The sequence below is a fragment of the Lutra lutra genome, chromosome 8 (assembly GCF_902655055.1).
Source record: "Lutra lutra chromosome 8, mLutLut1.2, whole genome shotgun sequence".
NCBI lineage: Eukaryota > Metazoa > Chordata > Mammalia > Carnivora > Mustelidae > Lutra > Lutra lutra.
In genome coordinates, this window is record NC_062285.1 from 71967963 (window position 1) to 71989842 (window position 21880).

General features: G+C 38.3%; 1 protein-coding gene across 17 annotated transcripts in view; it reads right to left on the reverse strand.

Annotated features, from left to right (window-relative positions):
- Nucleotides 1–21880, reverse strand: part of ABCC9 (ATP binding cassette subfamily C member 9) — a 143500-nt gene that overhangs the window by 76203 nt on the left and 45417 nt on the right. For all 17 annotated transcript variants that reach the window (XM_047740262.1, XM_047740258.1, XM_047740259.1 and 14 more), the window contains 4 exons: nt 16150–16258; nt 11347–11454; nt 4830–4902; nt 3802–3907 (listed from right to left, as the gene is read on the reverse strand). In XM_047740262.1, the coding sequence (XP_047596218.1) occupies nt 3802–3907; nt 4830–4902; nt 11347–11454; nt 16150–16258 (396 nt within the window). The remainder of the gene's footprint in view (nt 1–3801; nt 3908–4829; nt 4903–11346; nt 11455–16149; nt 16259–21880) is intronic.

A 21880-nucleotide genomic window follows, 5' to 3' on the forward strand; every position in this document is an offset into this window, starting at 1 on the left:
GAGGGAAAGGAAAAGAAAGGGAAACCAAAAACAAATGATATTTGTGTCTTACATGATTACCACACTTACTACACATCCCAGACTCCCTCAGTGGAACCACCCATCATGTAGAGCCATTTAGTTCTAGCTCCTAAGATGGCAGTAGGAACTACTGTTAAGACAACTAGGGAAGAAAAAAATCATTCAGGCATCTATCTATTTTTCTTTCTGTCTCTCTCTCTCTTTCACCCTTTCTTTCTTTCTTAGATGTATTTATTTTTAGAGAGGAGGGGTAGGGGTAGAGGGAGACAGAATCTTTGAGCAGACTCCACACAGCACAGAGCCCTTGGTGAGGTTCAATCCCACAACCCTGAGACCATGACCTGAGCTGAAACCAAGAGTCAGACGCTCAACTACCTATGCCACCGAGGTGTGCTAGAACATTTGCTTTTCAACAAATATAGAGTACACTGAGATGCAGGGGTAAAAACCCTGGCACTCTGACAATTTTGGAGAATTTTTTTGTCCCTTTGTCATGTCTCTAACCTTTCTCTTCTGGAGCTACAACATGGCAGACTAGGTCAAAGGTAACAATTTCCAAAGAAACATCTACAGAGGTCTTTGTGTACCTGGTTCTACAGATGTAGGTGTGTCCTAGATGAGCAGCAGTACCTTCTCTCCCTCCTAAAGTAAATATTTATCACCACAATAGGGTAAAGTATTCCATTGGAGTTTGCTCATGCCAGTCTATGAGGACACATGTAAAAATAAAATTCATGCAACCAGAGATACTGCAATGGTGAAATAATGACCACAAGGCACTTGATGCCTTATGATAACATTTAGTTTATTGGGTCTTTTTGTTTTTGAGCTTCCAAAAATATCAAGCAATTCAATCTGCTGAAATAAAGTACTTCTTAGCATTAGCATATCATCAACCTATCAATATTGATCATTTGTAAGTTAGCTTCACTCTAATAAAGTTTCTATGCCTTTGCTTATTCAACTATGCACAATAACCTCTTATGGAATGGAGAGTAATTACAAATAACTCTTTAAAAGAAAATCAGTATCTGGATCCCTGGGTGGCTCAGTTGGTTAAGCGTCTGTCTTCAGCTCAAGTCATGGATTGAGTCTGCACTGGGCTCTTTGCTCAGCAAGAGTCTGCTTCTTCCTCAGCACCTCCCCCTGCTCGTGTGTGCTTTCTCTCTCTCTCTCTCTCTCACAAATAAATAAAATCTTAAAAATAAAAAAAAAATCAGTATCTTCCAAATATTCCTGATCTGAGAATATGTTTCATCAAAGATTAAGGACACCATGGAAGAAAATTAAGTAATTCCTACAGTTAAAGGAAAATAGGATTTGTGTCAGTTTATCGAATCTTTTAGAGGCTTAGCTTTTAGGTTGTGTGTCTCTAAGCCAACACAAACATTATTTGAAGAAAATATCTGTCCTTTTGCCATTAAGAGATGGGATTATTATCTGTGAAGGCAAGTGTTCATAAAAAGATCATTTTTAAATTATGAAGATTTTATAAATACTTAGAATTATCATAAATCCTTTCTTACACCTTCATCCTATTGGCTCCATCTCTAAGACATAATCTTTTTTTAATTAGCTTTTATTATTAGGATCCATAAGAAAGATTTCTTAACCTCTGTTGAGTAAGTGTATGCTTTTATCTCTAGTTTCCTCTTTGCCTAGTTTTCATGAAGCTCAGAGTGTAACCTCTGCTCCATATTTCATAAATATGCAGGACTCCAGTGCATGCATTTCTTCCTATTCATGTCTCAGATTACTTAAGTCTTATTTTATTCTTGATACCCTTATCTTTATTTTTCAAGCTTTATTATATTATGTTATTTTACTTATTTTAAAAAAATATTTTATTTATTTATTTATTTATTTGAGAAAGAGAGACCAAGCGGGAGAGGGAAAGGGGTAAGCAGACTCCCCAGTTAGCACGGAGGCTGATCTGGGGCTTATCTTAGGACCCTGATCTGATCCTAATCATGATCTGGGCAAAATCAAGAGTTGGATGACCAATCGACTGAGCCACCCTATACTTTGTTATTTTAAATAAAATAATTCACTATCTTTATGAAATGAAACAGGATATCTTGCTTAGGAATGCAAAAAATTAAATACTAGATTATGTAAAATACTTTCCTAAGTATCGTATCATTTATTTATCCATTAACAAAATGATACAGATTATTAATGATAATAGTGGAAGTTGATCTGTCCTAAATGGAATCTTAAACAACACTAGAGAAGACTAGATTAGAAGAACATCCTAGAGGTCTGAAAATAAAATCTCAAGCTTCTTCTGTCACAGTTTCCCATACTTTCTCTCTCTTTTAATGACAGTGAAACAAAGGTAAAAATAAAACCCAAATAACTTGATTATGGTTGTGCACAGCACACAATATAATTTAATCAAGTAAAAGTTATTTCTCAAAACATACAGTCATCCAAGATGAAGGAGATAGTGACAGGGCAGACTACCTGGTGCCTGACCTTAGTGATCACCAGGAACTCATCATGAGGCAAACCGTAAGTAGCAATTATTTGCCAAGCTCTCTTCTGGATATTCACTAAACAGTTTCATGTCTATGTCTTTTACGTTGGCCCACCAGGAACAGAATTTACACTCAACGTTTCTCAGTCTCCTTCTTGCATCCATGATACCAAATATAGGATGTTTCCAACTCAGATTTCACATTCACTCATTTCCTTCTCGTCACTGGAGTTTAACATAGAATCAATTCTAAAAACGCCCTTAAATAGTCTTTACTCACTCTTGAGACATAGCTGTGTGTAAACAGCAGAGTCAGCAACAGTAGAGTCCACAACAGTAGGTGCAAAATATTAAGGTTTCCCAACCTCGGCACAACTGACATTTGGGGCCAGATGATTCCCTGTCACATGTGGTGGTGGTGGTGGGGGGTGTCCTGTGCATTGTAGGATGTTTAGAAGCAACTATAGCTTCTACCAACAAGATCAGAAGCAACCTATTCCCCAGTATGACAACCAAAAATATCTCCACTGGAGCAAAATCACATGTGGTTGAGAACCACTGGTCTACAATCCAATTTCTTAGATAAGCTGTAGCCGATTTCTTCATACACTGCTTATGGGGAATCTACCAGGTAGGCTGAATTAAATAAATAGGATTAACTCTTTATCACACAATTATATAATATTATGGTTCTGAGTCACTTTATTATTGCAATGTGCTTTGAAGACCCCAAGCCAACCGTTCAAATATTCAGAAGAAACCCTATGCTAGATATCTTCTTTTTCCATACCACTCTGACCTATCCATATCTCTCTTACTAGATCTTTCTAGTGTCTATTTTAAATTGATTGTGAAAAGAAATGGCTGGTTTCTCAGCCCCTTATGAAGATTTTGGAAAAGACTATTTGGTATTTCTTCACTGAACACTGAACCATAATGGTTCTGTTTGTATTTAAGCTTTCTGAATAATGTCGGTTTTCCAAAACTTCTTTTACCCAGGATGAATTTTCAAATTATTTCTTTGAATGTTACCCATTTAACTTTGAAAATCGATCTTTATAATCCCAATCATACTAGTTCATGTCACTTTAAACCTCTGTAAGAAACTGTTTTGTAATTTTTAATTTATGACATTAAAGTTTTCCACTAAAAAGCTGTATCTGTTTCTGAGGGGATTCTCAGATTTCTAACCTAGGAATTTATTGGTCTAATTTCTTCCTTTGGATTATCCTTTGGATCTTCCCTTAGAAGATCATCAGATGTATGGCAGAAAAATAGAAGCCAATTAAAAATACACATACTTGCTCCAGTGGACTTTGCCTTCCAGTGTCTGCATCTCACCAAGGATAGCAAGGAGAAGAGAAGACTTCCCACATCCCACTTGACCCACAATCATGGTCAACTGACCTAGGGAAATTAAAACAAGGTTAAGAACAGGAGGACATGGAATCCTCTTAGTAAAACAAAACCAAAATACATTTAGAAAGGATGATATTTCAAAATCAATGGCCCACTTTTGGTCTCCAGCAATAAGGTATTTATTTGACATAGCTCCTTTCTCTGATACACAAGTTTTTTTGAAAACGGAGAGAAAATTTAAAAGATAATAGGTCTTGCTTTACTGTTTCCAACTTTGAGAATAGCTGAGATTAATGAAGAGAGCAATGAAATATTTGCCTAAATAATCTCAATTAGTTTTAATTTTATTATTCAATTCATTCAGGGGAAGGCAGTTTTGACTCAAATTGATAATTGGGATGAAAGGGATTTAGGCTGGCATTAAGACATCTTCTCTGATTTCAGACTTTGATATGCATGTAAAATAGAAAAATCCCAACCTATTTTCTATCAGGCCAGCTCAAAAATGAATTTTTATTTAATTACCTAGACATTTTAAATAAAAATTATTGAGCATTTGAGCCTTAAATATCTTGAAAACTTTAGGTTCTTCCAGGATAGAAAATAATTCTCTTATGTGGTCTTTCTTTAAATCCTTTCTCAAACAAAACAAAAAATCAACTGTCCCATTACTTAAATGGACAAATCAGCAAATGAGCTGATAACAGCTTATTTGTACAGTTGATAGCTTATCCAATGTCTACACACTCTGTAGTGAAAAGCATTTCCAGCCATTTCCACAATGATACAGTGGCTCGTGAGCTACATGGTACAAAAAAACAACTATAGATAATGTTTATAATGTTTAAAAAGTCTTTTGTTGTTGTTGTTGTTGTTGTTGTTGTTGTTGTTGCTGTTGTTAAGATCAATTATCTTGGATATCCATAGTTTGGTAATTAACAATTTAAAAACTGAGTAACAAATGACTTACCTGTTGGAATTCGAATATCTATATTGGATAATGTAGCTAAACCACTGCCCCATGAAAAGTAGCCATTTGTGACCTAGAAAAGAAAGCATAAATTAAATTATGAAACCATGTATATATTTTGTGTTAGAGAATAATTCCAATTAAAAGCATTTTCTCTTTAGAGCACTGAAAGACTTTTAGTACAAGGTAGACCACATAGTGGTGAAATTCTAATTTATAGTTTTAGCTAGTGAGAGGTATAAATGAAGAACAAAAAAGAATGGAAGTGAAAGGAGGGTCTTTGAATTAGTGATATTATGAATAGGAGGAAAATTACAATTTTCTCTGAGAATTTGGGATTGCTAGATCATTTACATGAGAGCATTCTTAAACAACATTCATCCCAAATATTTTTTTAATTGATTACTTTCTTATTGCTAGGCAATTCCCAGAATTCTGGTAATGTAAGTTATAGAGTGGAAATAATGACAAATGATTCCAACAAAATGACTGTTACCAAGGAGGAAGTTTTTGTAATAAAGGAGTTTCCTGAACTGTGTGGATTAATCTCTATTCAATGAAGTTAAAACAAAGAGTAAAAGGAAGAGAGGAATAAAGCACAAAAATGAGGTAACATCTATTGGTGGGATAAACCCTCAACGACCAGCAAAATATCACAAGATCTGCAGTCATCCAAAGCAATCTAACAGGCATGAAGTAGATTTGATAGTTTTAATAGTTACAAAAATGGGAAACAAAAGAGGTACAACAGAACCAAAGGACTGAGGTTGCTTGAAAAGACGAGATTGCAATTTTCCACGTAAGTTTTCTCTAGCCTGTTAAATGCAGGACATTGAGTAATATCTATCGCATAGATGCACATGAAATTGTCCTCGGAGGAGGGTGGCATGGAAGGGATGCATTTCTGATTGCTTTACAAATATTTGCTGAGCACCCACTCTGTGTGAGGTGCTGCGTTCATATGGATATAGGCTACAAAGAAGGTACAATGTCTCCTCCCTGCTTGCTTGGAGTTGCAGCCAGCTGAGTAGATAGACCATGGACAGGAGCAAGTATATAGTGCCAGACAGTGTGGGCTGAGTAACAAATAGAGGGGACGGCAGACACTAAGTGGAACAAAAGGAAAACCATTCACATTTCAAAAAGAAAAACACTGATGTCTTAGATGGGGTTTAAAAAATTTTTTTGGAAGAGGAGGTCTTTGAGCTAGTTTTGGAAAATATATTGAATTACAATGAAGGCATTTGGGGGTAAAGACCTAAATACACAAATAGGCACAGATCAGGAAACTATGAAACATATTCTGGGAAATAAAGACTAGAGCTGGCTGGGTCAGAGGTTTATGATACTGTGGCTAACTGACAAATGATGCTGCAAGAAATTAAACAGCCTGAGGAGCCCTGTTTCTCTGAGGCGCAAAGTGCTGCAAATATGCCGGGTTTGGAAGCAGGCCAGTGTGGAGCTGAGAAAGGTCCTCCCCAATAATTTGTGTTTTCAGTGGACTGGGAGTGAAGCGTATCTGCAGAGAGAAGAGGTCAAAGGGGACATGGAAGGAGGTGAGAAGACAGTGCTGAAAGCAGAAGAGCCGTGGGAGGCTGTGGAAACAAATGCTGACAGGAGGCATGCAGAGGATCGCCAGGAACTACTGAGGGGCAGCGGAGTGGGGAGATACTAAATGTGTGGTTTTGCCAAAAGGCCCATTGTATCTTTATTCCATAGTGCTCGGTGGTCTGTTTCAGGAGTGTCGCAGGCATGATGTGGGATTGATTATGGAAAGTGCTAGAAGACTGAGGGAAAAAGAAGGGGCTTAAGTTGCTGGAGGTCTCTCTTGGTAAGGTTAAAAAGCAATGTCAGCAAAGGTGAGGCCTGAGAGAGCTGCAGGTAGCATTCTGTTGTCAGTGTCAATGCCTGACACAATATAGAGTTTAAAATTTCGGAGGAGCGGCAGTTCCCAATGGTGGCCAGGTGTGGCCTCAGGCACGGTTGTAGAAATGGAGAGCAGGAGAAGACATTTCTGGGCTGGAATACTAAAGAACTGTACACTTGTAAGGTTAAACTACATCCATGCATGGCACCAAATAAGCCAGAGGGATGGACAGGGAAACAGGCACCCAAGTCTTCAGCAACAGTGTGGGGTGATGATGATGTCCTCTAACAAGAAATGTGAGAAAGGTAGACAATGCCAAAATTTCACAAAGTTGTGAGAGATGAAAAGATATGGTCTGAAAGCAGCAAGGAAGGAGCTGGAAGAATACAGTATTGCTACACAGAAGTAAAAGAGGAAACTACCTCCTTTCGAGAAGGGTGATGGAAGAGGGTCAAAGTTAATCTCTCCTGTGGCAATCTGCACGTCCACTTCCTCCTGCCTTTTACAAAATAGTCTCATGTCTCCACCAGGGTTAAAATCCTAGCCTTCCCTAAATAGTTGTTTGACCTTGGAAAATCAGGCAACATATACATCTTTGCAAATGTCCATAAAAGGGTAAATACAAAAACAATCATCATAGCATAGTTTGTGAAAGAGGGAAGATGGAGGCAAAGCCAGTGTCCATCCCTAAGGGTAAGGAAAATACAATGATGCATACTAGAGAACACAGTAGTGTTGTAAGAAGGAGCAAACCATTATGAAAACATTTCAGGAGACTGGGAGTACATAGATGTTTATTATGTATTTTACAAGGATGTGAGTATATTTAGGCACACATATTGAGCCCATTAAAGCTTGTACCATAATGACAGTGGCACAGAATAGGAGTGGGTATCAGAGATAAGGGGAAAGAATGTATTAAAAGTATAGGAAGGAACCAGACAGATGCAAGTTACCTGTTGCATGATCCATTTATGTAAAATATCCAGGATATATAAATCCACAAAGACAGAAAGTAGATTGGTGGTTGCCAGAGGAAAGAAAGAGGGTAAGTGGGGAGTGACTGCTTAATCAGTATGGGATTTCCATTTGGGGTGATGAAAGTATTTTGCAATGGGAGACAGGTGCTGGTTGCATAAAATTGTGAAGGTACTAACTGCCACTGAGTTGTTCACTTTAAAACAGTTAATTTTATGCTATATGCATTTTACTTCAATTAAATAATTTTTAAAAATTAAAGGCAGGACATTACACAGACCATCGTCCATTTCCTCCTGGTAAAAATAAGTATAAATGCTGAATAAAATGTAGTTTGTAAAGAAGATCATTAAAACAAGGAGTAAGGAAATCCCAAGTCCAAATATAAATAAAAGGACAAATTCAGAGCTGTAAGTCCTGAAGCACCTAGACCTCTTTCCCACAAAAGAGAAAAGAATAGCTAAGATATTTTGGAAGAAAAGCAATAACATATAAGAACTTGTCCTAAAATATATCAGCATTTATTAGAAAGTTATAATGATCATAACAGTGGAATCAGAGAGAGAAACCAATGGAAAAAAAATAGAGGCCAGCAATCAGTCCAGACATATAAAGATCCCTGAAGTGTGGACAAGACTACACTGACTGTCGGGGGGGACAGTGACCAGTATGAGGGACTGGGACAACAGGATGTCATATAAGAAAGTAAATCAGACCTTACTGACTCACTGTGGAATGTAGTAAAGTTACTGCCACTAAATTTACTACTGCTAAATTTCAACCAAAATTATTTGTTCCTGATTTCCCCACTATATCACATCCCTACTTCATACCAAACACAAAGAGGGATCCTAGGTCGATTCCAGAGCTGAAAGTGAAACGTGTAGCTTCAAAGACTTTAGAAGCTAATATAAATCATCTTCTTGACCTCTGGTAGGGAAACTTTTCTTAAATGAGACAAAAAAAATCAGTCATAAGAAAAAAGTTATATAAACCAGACTACACTAAAATTAACAACTTCTGATATGATAAAGCCAAGCTTTAAATGGAAGAAGAGTTCTGTAACATATAACTGCCAAAACAGCTGAAGTATAAAGTATAAAGAAGTAGTCCTCAGCATTTTTTAAAGGGGGAGGGAACCCATAAGCTGGCAAGTCACAAAAGAGGAAATCGAAACCCACATGGCCAAGGTATACATGAAAAGATGCTCAACCTCGGTAGAAATCAGAAAAGTAAATAAAAGTGAATAAAAACCACAAGCTACAACGGCACCTCCTCATGTACAAACTTTGGCAAAATATTGGAAGCCCTGGTGAAGACGTGGAGCAACCGACCCTCTCAAGGGCCCTTGGTGAAAGTGTCTATTGGCACAACCACTTGGGGAAACAGCTTCCTGTTACCTGGGAAAGGGGAGGATGTACAGACCCCATGATCCGGCAGTTGTTCACAATAGCCCCAAGTGGGAAAATAGCCAAAAGCCCATCAAGAGTAGAACAGAAAAAGTTCGGCATATTCATACACTGAAATGCTACCTGGTCATGAGAACGAACGAGTCACTTGACAATCTGGATGAACCAGACATCCATAATGAGCAAAAGAAGCAAGACGTACATACATCCATGCACACATTTAAACTTAACTAAAATATGTTTTTAGGGAGGCATGCATAGCAGGGGTAATCAAGGATATGATGACCATTAAAGTCAGGGTGGCAACTGTTTCTTGGAGAGATAGGAGAGGGAACAGCAAATGTGTCTGTTGGGAGGACCTTCGGAGGGAACCCGTGATGCTCTTTTCTTGCTGGTTCCATAGGTGTTCACTTTTTCATTAAATGGTTCATGTATATTTTATGTAGTTTTCTGGAGGCATGTTCAATTTCAAAATAAAAAACAGATTTCAAAAAGACAAATGAGTTATTACCAACTTGAGAATTTCCCCCATGAATAAAAACTTAAAGGCTTGATGGTGGGCCTGAAACTGCAGTGCCCATTGCTAAGCAGTTTTTCAAGTTTTTTGTTTTTTGCTTTTTTTGGTGGAGTTTTTTGTTTTGTTCTGTTTTGTTTTGGTGCATGAAAGGTCAACTTTAAAAAAACAAATGATAACCTCGGGTTTTTTTTACATTCAAAATAAAAACAAATTTAGTAAGGCACATGGGAAAGATATATTTTTAGATTCTTACTATATTGAATAGAAAATGTCAATTAAAAAAAAAGACTGATCCTGTTTCTGCAGTCATGTGTATATTACTCGTTATGTGGGTATAATTGGAAGTATGAAGCACAGAGGGCCCTTCATCGTCTCTCATTCCAGACTTTGTCATAGCCTAGTACTTTACATCCTATCCACACATTATAATTATTAGGGAACTACTATAACTATTGTCTTCGATGATGCCGGGGTCATATTCATACACACACACTCACACACACACTGTTAAAAGCTATCTGGGTGGGTGCCTGGGTGGCTCAGTGGGCTGGGCCTCTGCCTTCGGCTCAGGTCATGATCCCAGGGTCCTGGGATCGAGTCCCGCATTGGGCTCTCTGCTTGGCAGGAGGCCTGCTTCCTCCTCTCTCTGTCTCTCCGCCTACTTGTGATCTCTCTTTGTCGAGTGAATGAATAAAATCTTAAAAAAAAAAAAAAAGCTATCTGGGAGATCTTAATGTACAGCCATGGTTAAGAATCACTAAAGCTCTTTAAAATTTATACGTGACACTTTTTATCCTCAAAACAACCATGCTAAAGTAGCATTTCCGCCTTAACAAGGGCAAACCATAGCTCAGAGAGGCAAAGTAATTTGCCCAGATGTCACACATCAAGTCAATGGCAGAAGTTGGGTTAACATTTGCTTATTCCGGCCAATCCCACATTTGCTCCAACTGCTAAGTGCCTACTGTGGGCCAAGTATTTTGTCAGGCAGATACAAAGGGAAGTAGCCCCGCAGCTTTAAGATACTCCTCCACGCCTCCGTGTGGAGGCTCCCACTCTCTGACTGGCCTGGGCATCACAGGTTGCTGGTTAACCCCAGCAGTCCACAGTTTTCTTCAAAAGGGATCATCTCCAGGACTCTGGCTGCACTGATGTCAAAAAGCTCTTGACTGCTCAGGTGTCTGTCCCTGCACAGCAGTGACCCCTCTTTGGGGGTCAGTCCTCAGCTGATTATCCCCTGGTGGCCTATTCTACCTAAGCACACTTGCTTGGAGAGTTCAAAAGGCTGTTTGAAATTGGATCAAAGGACTACTGGAATCCGGTGGGGGGCGGGGGGATGCTTGCAACACTGGCCTAAGCCCCTCCTAGCTGAAGAAAACTACGATCTGATTTATTTCCTTAAAACCTGTATTTACAATATTGGTGTTCTCTATAAATCAATTTACTAGGTAGAGGAACGTAAGAGCTTGAAAGGAAATACGTTGGAGACTAGCTTCTAACGCGGATTCAGAAGAAAGGCTCACGCTCCAGTTATTAAAACAGAACTGCTGGAGCAAGAAATGTGGTTGGGAGGCAAGGCAGAACTGGCAATGAAACTCATCAGAACACTTTAGAAAATGTTAGGAGGGTTGGTGATCACTGTAAAGAGACTTTAAAGACCCGATTTAGGACACGTTTACAGAACTTCACCATAAAATAGTAACATAAATGTTTCTAGCCATGCAAGAATCCAGGAAATAAAATAACCTTTATTGCAATATCCTCGGTCTCTACAGGACGTAGACGCCGGGTTGATTGCTCATAGCTGTCCAGGTGATATCTTCCAGGCTGCTTCCTGTTTATAGTTTTCGGCTGCTGCATTCCAAATGGGGGGGAAAAAAACACAAGTTGAAGATTTATGAAAAAAAAAACATGTTTTACTGAACATTAACTCATATTGCTACTTCTCCACTTGAAATTCCAAGAAAAAGAAAGAAGTAAAGTGAATGTAATATTTTAATTCTTTCAATGGCTTCTCCCAAAAAAAAAAAAAGCAAATAATAAAAGTGCATTAAGCTTATCATTTTAAACCTAATTCACAAGTCTCTTTAGAAAAATAAAAACACAAAGATGTGACTCTTGCAATGGATGAAGTGGAAGGTGTGTAGCCCCAAACTAGGTTTTGGATATTTCTCGTCCAGCTCTCCCGATAAATATACCCAGTCTGTGTGTCAAAAGGCAGGCAGACTAACTCAGGTTAAACTAGAATCTACTTGGGAGGCTACTGAGCTTGTAAATGCTCCAACAGTACCTTTTTGATCACCCTTTGAATCATGAGGATTTTGAATCTCATACACTCACATAACTCGGATTGGGCTACACATCACCCAAGGATCACTGTAGAGCGAGAAAAAGCATAAGGATCTCAGAGTTTTTTTGGTCCAAATATGTATATATATATTGTTTCTTAAGTATATAAACATATAATGCTGATGTAAGTATAAGAGAATGATCTAGTCTTTTGCAAAAATGTTATAGCATTGTTCCTGGTCAAAGGACTAAAGTATCCATTATAAAGAGGATGCTAGCTGAGGTTGGACAGTTCTCCCATACTTAAAAGGAACTTAGGTTAGGTCATAGAAATAGAAATCTGTTATTCTCTAAATCTGACTTCAATGTCATGCAGTAGAGACAAATGATTAAAGAGAAGGTAGAAAATTCAGCTCTGTAAACCTCTAATATAGCAAAATTTACAAGCTCAAAATTTGTGCCAGGAATCTATGACCAAATATTTCAACAAAAAAATTATCTGTCTTACTTAAATACCTTGTAGATTTTATGAAGGCTAAGTAGTAATATACTTTAAAACTGTTAAATTACCTATAAAAGCAAAGTAGTCTAGAATTGTGAAACTTTTTTTTTTCTTTTGGCCTGGAATTGCAGGTTTAGCTTTTTGAAAAATCCACTGACTTCTACTATGGGAATTAGAAATGTCCTCAAATAATCAGTAATTTAATCCAAATAAGATATTACCCTTCCAATTTCCATCAATTGTTATATCAACAGAACATCAAATTATCAAATAGTACATTGCTAGGCTACGTGTAAATAAATACACAGATTACAAAGGTATTAAGAAGAGCTAACATTGGTTTTGTCACATAGAAAATACTGAACATGGGGTGCCTGGGTGGCTCACTTGTTAAGCGTCTGCCTTCAGTCCAGGTCATGATCCCAGTGTCCTGGGATCAAGCCCCACATTGGGCTCCCTGCTCAGTGGGAAGTCTGCTTCTCCCACTCCCACTCCCCCTGCTTGTGTTCCCTCTCTTGCTCTTTCTCTCTCTGTCAAATAAATAAAATATTAAAGAAAGAAAGAAAATACTGAACGAATTTTAACTTTAAAAAATGGAGAGATTGTTCCTGAAGTTTTATTTTAGTTCTGTTTTTCTTTTCACAATCTCACAAGATGACCCTGGATGTATGTTGCATGAGATGTAGAAAGTCGGTATCCTTCAAGCTAAGTGTATCTTTCTCACAAGATGGTCTATGCCTTCACATAAATCCTCTGTCTTCTAGAGTCTTTAATTCTATAGTACTATTGCCCCAGAGGTCCAAAAGGAATGACGTCATGTTCTTCACAAAACTAAGAAGAGGGTGGGAGGAAGAGATGTGTTGACAGAGATTTGAGTTGGAGTTCCACAGATGTAATTTGAAGAGACTTTGGCTCTAGAATGTCACTAATTCTCCATGGAGATTCTACAGCCAAAACCACTTAACTCAAAGCTTTTACAGAATACATAGCATCTTAAACTCTCAAGAAGAAGTTTCCATTAGTGTTATTTTCAAACACACAGATTTTTTCACTCCATTTTAAAAAGTCTGTCGTTTGTGGTTTGGCCCATCAGCAGTGATGAATGACCCTGAAAGACATCAGAAGTCCAGTCTGGTTTCAATAACACTGAAGATACTGAATACATTTGAAGGGGATTCTTTTTTCCTTCCAAAACCTTTTCTCAGTTCAATTTTTCTTCTATCCCTCATCCCATACAAAAAGTTTTTCAGATTTCCCTAACTCCACAAACTTAACCTCCTACATCCCCAATTCTTGAGGTCATCCACTCTGCTCATCCCCACATTTCTGAAAGATGACCTAATAAATTCTTCGGTAATCTCCTATAATCCAAAGGATGACAATGCTGGTTCTTATCAAGTACTTGACCTTCCTGCTGTCTTAATGTATAGACACTCTATAATGCATTCTTATCTTTGTGTCCATGTCCACACAACAGCAAACCATCATTTTGAGGCATGGTTATCCCAGTGTATACAAGGCATGAGTGGTAGCTCCTTCTTAGACAAAATCACACTGGCTCGGGGCGCCTGAGTGGCTCAGTGGGTTAAAGCCTCTGCCTTCGGCTCAGGTCATGATCCCAGGGTCCTGGGATCGAGCCCCACATCGGGCTCTCTGCTCAGCGGGGAGCCTGCTTCCTCCGTCTCTCTCTGCCTGCCTCTCTGCCTACTTGTGATCTCTGTCTGTCAAATAAATAAATAAATAAAATCTTTAAAAAAAAAAAATCACACTGGCTTGATAAATTAACAGAGGGCAAAGTAAAACTCCAGAAAAGCAGAAGAAAACAGCGGGTCTAAACATAGCTGAGTGCTCATCTCAACTGTATTTAGTAGTTTTAAAAATGATGTAGTGAAAAATTTAATATAGACTGACTTCCTGGTAAAAAGACTTTCCAAGCCTCAATTAATTCAGTCAGAAAATTGTGCATGTAATTTTGTTTGGTTACAAAAGTAGTAAATACATTCATATTTTTGTCTAATAGTAACACAAATAACTAATATTAATTATAACATGACCCACTTTAGAAAAGCATCTAATTTAATGTTATGAAATGTACATATTAATTTTAAAGACTTTCTTTAGACTTTTTCAGACACACCTTTCAAGAAAGTGATGTGATCCAATCTCACTGATTTAACTATCTAATGGCTAATCCCTCTTAAATTTACCCCATCTCCAATGCTGACTTCTCTTCTTAGAAGTCAATGAATATCTCAACATGATCATGTGCAAATATATCTTTTGATTCTACCTCAACACCAGTCCACTAACATCTTAGCCTCCCTATCCAGTCTATCAGCAAGTCTTTATCCACTCAACATTTTAAAAAAGTACACTGAATCTGCTCACTTTCTCATGATGTCCACTGCAACTGCCACAAAACTAATTCTAACATCATCATTTCTTGCCCATGTTATTATAATAATCTTTTTACTGATTATTATTATTATTATTATTATCTTTTACCCTTGTTCCCACTGATTACTGTCAACCCAGTGGCTCAGTCATTAAGCACCCAACTCTTGATCTCAGCTCAGGTCTTGATCTCAGGGTCCCAAGTTCAAGATTCACGTATAGATAGGTAGGTAGGTAGGTAGGTAAGCAAAATTCTATTAGTCCCCACTTTGAAACCCTCTTATGGTTTCCAACTGCATGTCAATACAATCCAGACCCTCAATCCTTGTTCTTACCTTATCTTATCTCTCTGTTCTTCACCAGGCTTCAACCAACGTGTTTCTCTGTTCCTTGAGAACAACAAATTCATTCCCGCCTCAGGGTCTTTGCATTCTTCCCCCAGTCTTTGCTGAACAGGTATGTATGTACTCTTTATTCAGGTCTCAGCCCAAATGCCAGCTCTTCAGAGGTGGCCTTTCTGGGAAATGGTCACTAGCTTCCAGTATCCCAGTCATTCTCTCGTACCCTATTTTATTTTCTTCCCAAAGTGAAATTATCTCACTTTTTAAACTTATCATCTGACTCCTGCCTTAAGAAAGCTAACTGTGACAAAGAGGAGTCTGTGTGCCTTGTTCTCAGCTATATCCCTAAAGTACAGGGTAGCCAATAAATCTAGAAACACAGGCAAATATATGGTACATGTCATCTTACATGTAATACACGACAAAATAATATTGAACATGTTTCCAGGCTGTATGTAGCTATTGATAAATATTTGTGTAATGGATGAATAAACTGGTTCTGGACTTAACCAGACTCAGGTTTTAATTCTGGCTCTGCTGCTAAGTTTGTGACTTTATTCAAACCACATAATACACAAACTCAATATATTCAGTTTTTATTCAAGATAAAAATAAGGTAATACAATTTATATTGAATCAAAAGATACAATGCATCAAAAGCACTTTTTTAAACTAAAAAGTATAATACAGCTAAAAGGTATTAAAAGAATATGGTGTGGGAGTTGGTAAGCTTACTTAATGTTATTATTATATAAAGTTTTGGGCAGAAAACCTTTCAATTTTTTTCAGTTGAACATGTGCTGTCCCTCTTGGGATATTTCTTTGATGATATCTAATGACAAGCCTTATACATTTGTTTATGCATTTTAGACTACTGAACTTTGTTATAGAAGCAGGTGGCAATTTTTCTTTATATAGGTTAAAAGTGGAGCTTACAATTTCTTCTAATCACACTGATTTGAAATCCTCTAGTCTTGGGCCAGTTACCTATTCACAGCTTCAATAATAAGAAAAAGCACTTACCACTCCAGTGTGCTTCTTACAGGACTCGAAAGGAAGAGAACCTTCACCGGTTCGCCAGCTATCCTCACCAATCTCGTCACTCAAGAGAAACTCATTCAGCTTTTGAACACTGCAAAAACCAACCAAACAAAAAAGGGGTTAAAAATAAAACCACCACCAACAAAATTCTACAAAAATAAACAAGCATTTCCCTCACTATCATGTTGAGCAAGCCACCTCTGAGAGTCATTTTTCAAGACCAACTGGGAATTCAACTGAGAGGAACAAGCATCCTAAGTAAATTGCCCAAGAATGATAGGCTCCCAGGACCTGGGACTTTCAGTGCTGAAACTAGAAATGTCTCAGGAAAACCAGTAACAATTTGTCACTCCTTGAATGCAGCCAAACTCTTTGCACCTTTTTTTTTTCTTTTTTCCAATTATGTGTCTTGTCAAAGACAGTGGAGTTGAGGAGGAACTTAAAACAGAGTGGCTAAAAATAATAATGGCACCAGGGTGGCTCAGTGGGTTAAAACCTCTGCCTTCGGCTCAGGTCATGATCCCAGGTTGTGGGATCGAGCCCCACATCAGGCTCTCTGCTCAGCAGGGAGCCTGCTTCCCCCTCTCTCTCTGCCTGCCTCTCTGCCTGCTTGTGATCTCTGTCTGTCAAATAAATAAATATAATAATGCCAATAATGCCAATACACACTATTCTAATTTTACAAATGAGGGGAAATAAGTAATAGAGAAGCTAAATAGTTTGCTTAAAAACATTTAGCATATTAACACATAGCTCTGGGGTCCATAACCATTCTGCTACCTTGCTTGAGCACTGTACACTACATATATTTTCCGAACCTGGCAGGAAGACGGGCCTCTACAGAGTTGCTGTTCGGTGTTGGCAAAGGACCAATAACATCAGCATCACCTGGAGTTTACCAGAGATTCTCAGGCCCCACCTAAGACCTACTAACTCAAAATACTCATTTTCACAAGATCCAGAAATGCTTCCTAAGCACATTACCATTTGAGAAGCCTGGATCTAGAAGAGTGGTTTGCAAACGTCCTTTCTTATGGTCTCCTCGGGCAGGGCACAAGACTCCTTGGCCCACCTACCCCTCGCATTCTAACTTTTTCAAACCAGTTATAGAATCAGGAGCAAAAGAAAAGAACCAGAGATACAACAACATGATTTGAAAACATCCTCCTATAAATAAAAGAATACACTAAAGAAAGTTCTGTGAAGTTGCAAAAGAAATGCTCCTTTTAGCATGTTAGGATGCCAAAGGTAAGCAAACTGCTTGCCCATGCCGCATCAACCATAGGCGAGATACCGCCTGTGGTAGGAAACTGGAAAGTAAAGATGTGGAACAAAAAAGTACTATACAGGGGCTCCTGGGTGGCTCAGCAGGTTAAGCCTCTGCCTTCGGCCAGGGTTTTGATCTCAGGGTCCTGGGATGGAGCCCCACATCGGGCTCTCTGCTCAGCAGGAGGGCCGCTTCCCCCTCTCTCTCTCTGCCTGCCTCTCTGCCTACTTGTGATCTCTCTCTCTGTCAAATAAATATTAAAAAAAAAAAGTACTATATATTTTTTTCGTTTGAACTTGTCGTCAAGTTAAGGGCTTCCAAATAGGTCTGTAAAGCTTGTTTTGTGTGTGTATGTATGTGTGTGTGTGTGTGTGTGTGTGTGTGCGGCCTCAAATGCCATAGAAACTGCTTCTTGTCACTGGGAACATAAAGGTGAGTAAGTTCCACTGTAGCAACTCTAATTAGCTTCCAAACTTCACTTACAGAGAACTAAAAAAGATAATGGTTTAAGAAGAAATTTGGTTGAATAATACTCCATCTGTATATACGACATTTTATTTACTTATTCATCCATTGATGGACATTTGGGTTGTTTTCCCTCTTTGGCTATGGTGAATAAAATGCTACTATGAACCTGGGTGTACAAACATCTATTCAAGTTCCTGCCACGTTGAGTTTTGGGGGGTATATATCCAGAAGTGGAACTGCTACACCGTATGCTAATTCGAAGTCTAATTTTTTGAGGAATCACCATACTGCTTTCAATAGCACCTGCACCAGGGTTCTGGAATTCTTGATTCAATAAGATAGAGTTATGATAACATGAATGAACCTTGAAGACATTATGCTAAGTAAAATAAGCCAGGCACAACCCCCACCCCCAAAACAGCGTATGAGTCCGCTACCTCTATGAGGTACTAGAAGAGTCAAATTCATAGAGACTGAAAGTCAATGAGTTTCCAGGGGCTGGGAGGAGGGGCAATTGTTATTGTTTGATGAATATAGCTTCCAATTTGCAAAGATGAAGTAGTTACAGAATGGATTGTGGTGATGGTTGCATAGCAATGTAGATGTACTCTGTGACTGAACTATACACGTAAATGGTTTAAATGGCAAATTTTATGTTATGTATATCTTACTGCTATTTAAAAAGAATTTCAGAGGAAAGGAAGGAAGGAAGGAAGGCAGGGAGGAAGGAAAGATGGATCGGAAGAAGGAAAAGAAAGAAAGTCTTCTGTTTGTGTACTTTCTTTGCGTCTTTGTCAGCAGATACTGACCATAGAGACTGAAAGCCAGCATTAGAAATGCCTTATGAAATAATGGCCATTTATTTATCTTAAAAGACAGGTATTTGTTCATTACTTTTTAAGTTGAGGTATAACTGACATGTAGTAGTTCCAGGTATACAACATAATGATCCAGTATTTGGATACATTGCAATCTCGTCAGCACAAGTCTAGTTAACATTGTCACCATACATAGTTATAATTGTTTTTCCTGGGAGAGAAATGTCTAAGATCTACCTCAAAAGTAGTAGTGAAAGATCTTCTTTACCTTTATAGATTTTAGTTGTCATTCTGTTCTTATATTTTGAAGATGAATTTTAAGGAGCACAGCTTTGCCATTCCAAGGAATACCTTTTGAACAGTCTCATACTATGTCTTTGCACACAAAAGAAGTCCAGGGGACAGGGTCATTTGCCTTGTGACTCTATGTCTAGCTGCTCCTGGAATATATTACTCAATGAATGTTTGCTGAATAAATCCAAGAAGGAATAAACCAGTGACTCAGCCATTTAAGTAAAGTCAGTTGATTCAACTCTCCATTTCACTTTTCTAGTACACACACAAATCTTACTAAAGTTTTTATGGAATTAATGAGCCCCATTCTTGCTAAACGTTAAGAAGCAATGGTCTCTGAGCATAACTGGGGCACAAAGAACTTTCTTTCCTCTATATAACTCTCCACTTTGGAATTCCAATTACAAGGAATATCGGAGGAATATTCTTCTCTGAACCTCCTGTCCTTTCCCTTCCCCTGACCTCATCATTCTAGGCTCTCTGGTTGAGGGTCCCCAGCACCGGTATTTTGTCATTTTTTATTACTATCTCCCTCGTTACACTATGAACTCCTTAAGAGCAAAGATTTTCATCTTCAGGATCCAGCCCAATGCCAAAAATACAATGTAGTAATGTCTCAAGAAATGTCTGGTGAATGAATAAATGGGTAATACAAAAAACATTTCCTATTCATCTGAGGTCCTTTCAGAAACCACTGAGGCAAAGCAATTATGGAAAATGCATGAATGCTGACCAAGGCTGAAGTAATTCCCACCATGCTGCCTGGGTTATATATGGAAAATCCAAATCTGTTTATGTAGCATTCCTCTCCTTAAAATAGCAAATGGCACCCCTCTGCCTTCCGCATCCTTAGCATCACTTCCGGGCTGCTCAGGATTTTACCCCCCACCCCCAGCTTCATCCCCTGCCACGTTCCACACCAGAACCCATCACCAATCACACTCAACTATGTCTAGTCCTCTAAATGCACCAGGATCTCTCACCTACTTACTTACCCTTTTCCTCCAAATACATTGCTCTCAGCTTGAAAATGTTTTACCTTTTTCTCCAACTGACCGAGTCCTACCTATTCTTTAAGATCTTATGAAGAAGCCACAGTAACTCTTTTAAATTTTTACTTGACTGTCTACTTTCTCACTCGATAAACTTCAGTGACACTCAAATAATGGGCCATGGTATTCTACACAGAGCTCTGTAAATAGCATAATACACCATATCGTATTTAGTTTCCCCTCCTGGTCTCTCTATCTAGACTGTAGGTACCCTGTAGATTTCACTCTACCTTTCATCTTTGCAATTCCTAATACCTTGTAATGTACCCGAAGTATTAACAAGTGCATGTAGACCCACAGAAGATGTCTCTCTGAAGCACAGATGGAGATTAATAAAATGGGAGTAAATTAGCAAAATTGAAATCGGTAAAGTATCTGAAATATTTAGGCAACTAGCTGGGCACTGTTCATATACTGTCTCATTTAATTGTTTCGATTGCCATAAGCAGGTGCTATTGCAGTACTCACTTAATAAGTAAGGCACTGAGCTATAGAAACACAAAATGACATGCTGGAGGTTAGACAATGAGTACTCTAGGGCTGTACTAGGATTTGACAGCAGAGGCATTTGATACCAACCAATTTTCTGATGTGCCTCCACCATCTTCCTAGGTCAGTCTTTTACTAATCTCCCAAGTGTTTGGATAATTCATATCAGTCTTTAAGGTTTTAGCTACACATGTTATTTTTTCACTTTTCAAGTTTCACTTTGGGTGTTTAGCTAAAGCTTGAGTACCTTGGACGGGTGCTATTATATTAATCGGGAATAAGTGACTTTGTTGCTGACAATTATGCGCTTTTCTTGTAAGAACTATAACATTTTTTTTGTAAACAGGGACCAGGTGGAAGTATGCATACTCTGTAATATCAGTAACAATTTATTTGATCAAAGGTAATTCTCCTGGACCAGCCAAGCATACAGTCCTTTGGGAGGTATGAAAGAATGGATACGAAGTTATTTTTTAACAAAGCAAGGGATTGGTTTTTACACATTTTACTCCTGGCAGATAACATCTTTCGACATAGATAATGCATTATACATAAAATACCAGAAACCTTCACTGAAATTATTTATAAAAGATACAACATATCAACTTACATTCTCCTCCAGAAAAGCAAAAACACATATTGTTTTCTTAGAAATAAAGCAAAGTGGAAAAGTGAGGCAAGCATCCTGGAAAATCACTCTTACTCAGTATTTTAATATTTTAGATAATAGTGATTTTTCCTACTTCTCCCCATTTCGTGACTCTGTTTTGCAAATGTAGACTAGATTAACATATCAAAAAACGTCCAGAAAACTCAAACAGTGTGGGGTGTAGGGTTGTAAGGAGAAAACCTGAATCATATCTGCCTCTTTCTTCCATTTTTTATTATGTATACATGGGGTCCCACCCATTGAGCACCACAAAGACCATTTTGGCTAACAAACTAAACATTTTTAAAAGAAAGTATAGAATTTTCACATAGGAAAGAATTTTACTGGCATGGAATTTTCCTCCATTAGAGAGGTTTGTAAGTCTCTAACAGGCATGTGTAATGCAAGTTTGGGAGTATGCTGCATCCCCTTCTAACCCACCAAATCTCTGATGCATTTAAGAGTGAAGCAAAGAACTTATGACTTCCACGGTCCTGAAGAAGAGGTTTCAAAATCAGCTCACCAAAGTCTCCGATTATAAACAGGCTGTTCAGCTTGTTGTGGGCCAACTGGCATCAAAGACTGGTCACGGGTTCCCAGGCACAGAAGAAAATGCCAAACCCAGTCAATACTGGGAAAAAGCTCATTTGGGTTCCCAGAACCAGCACACAGTGGG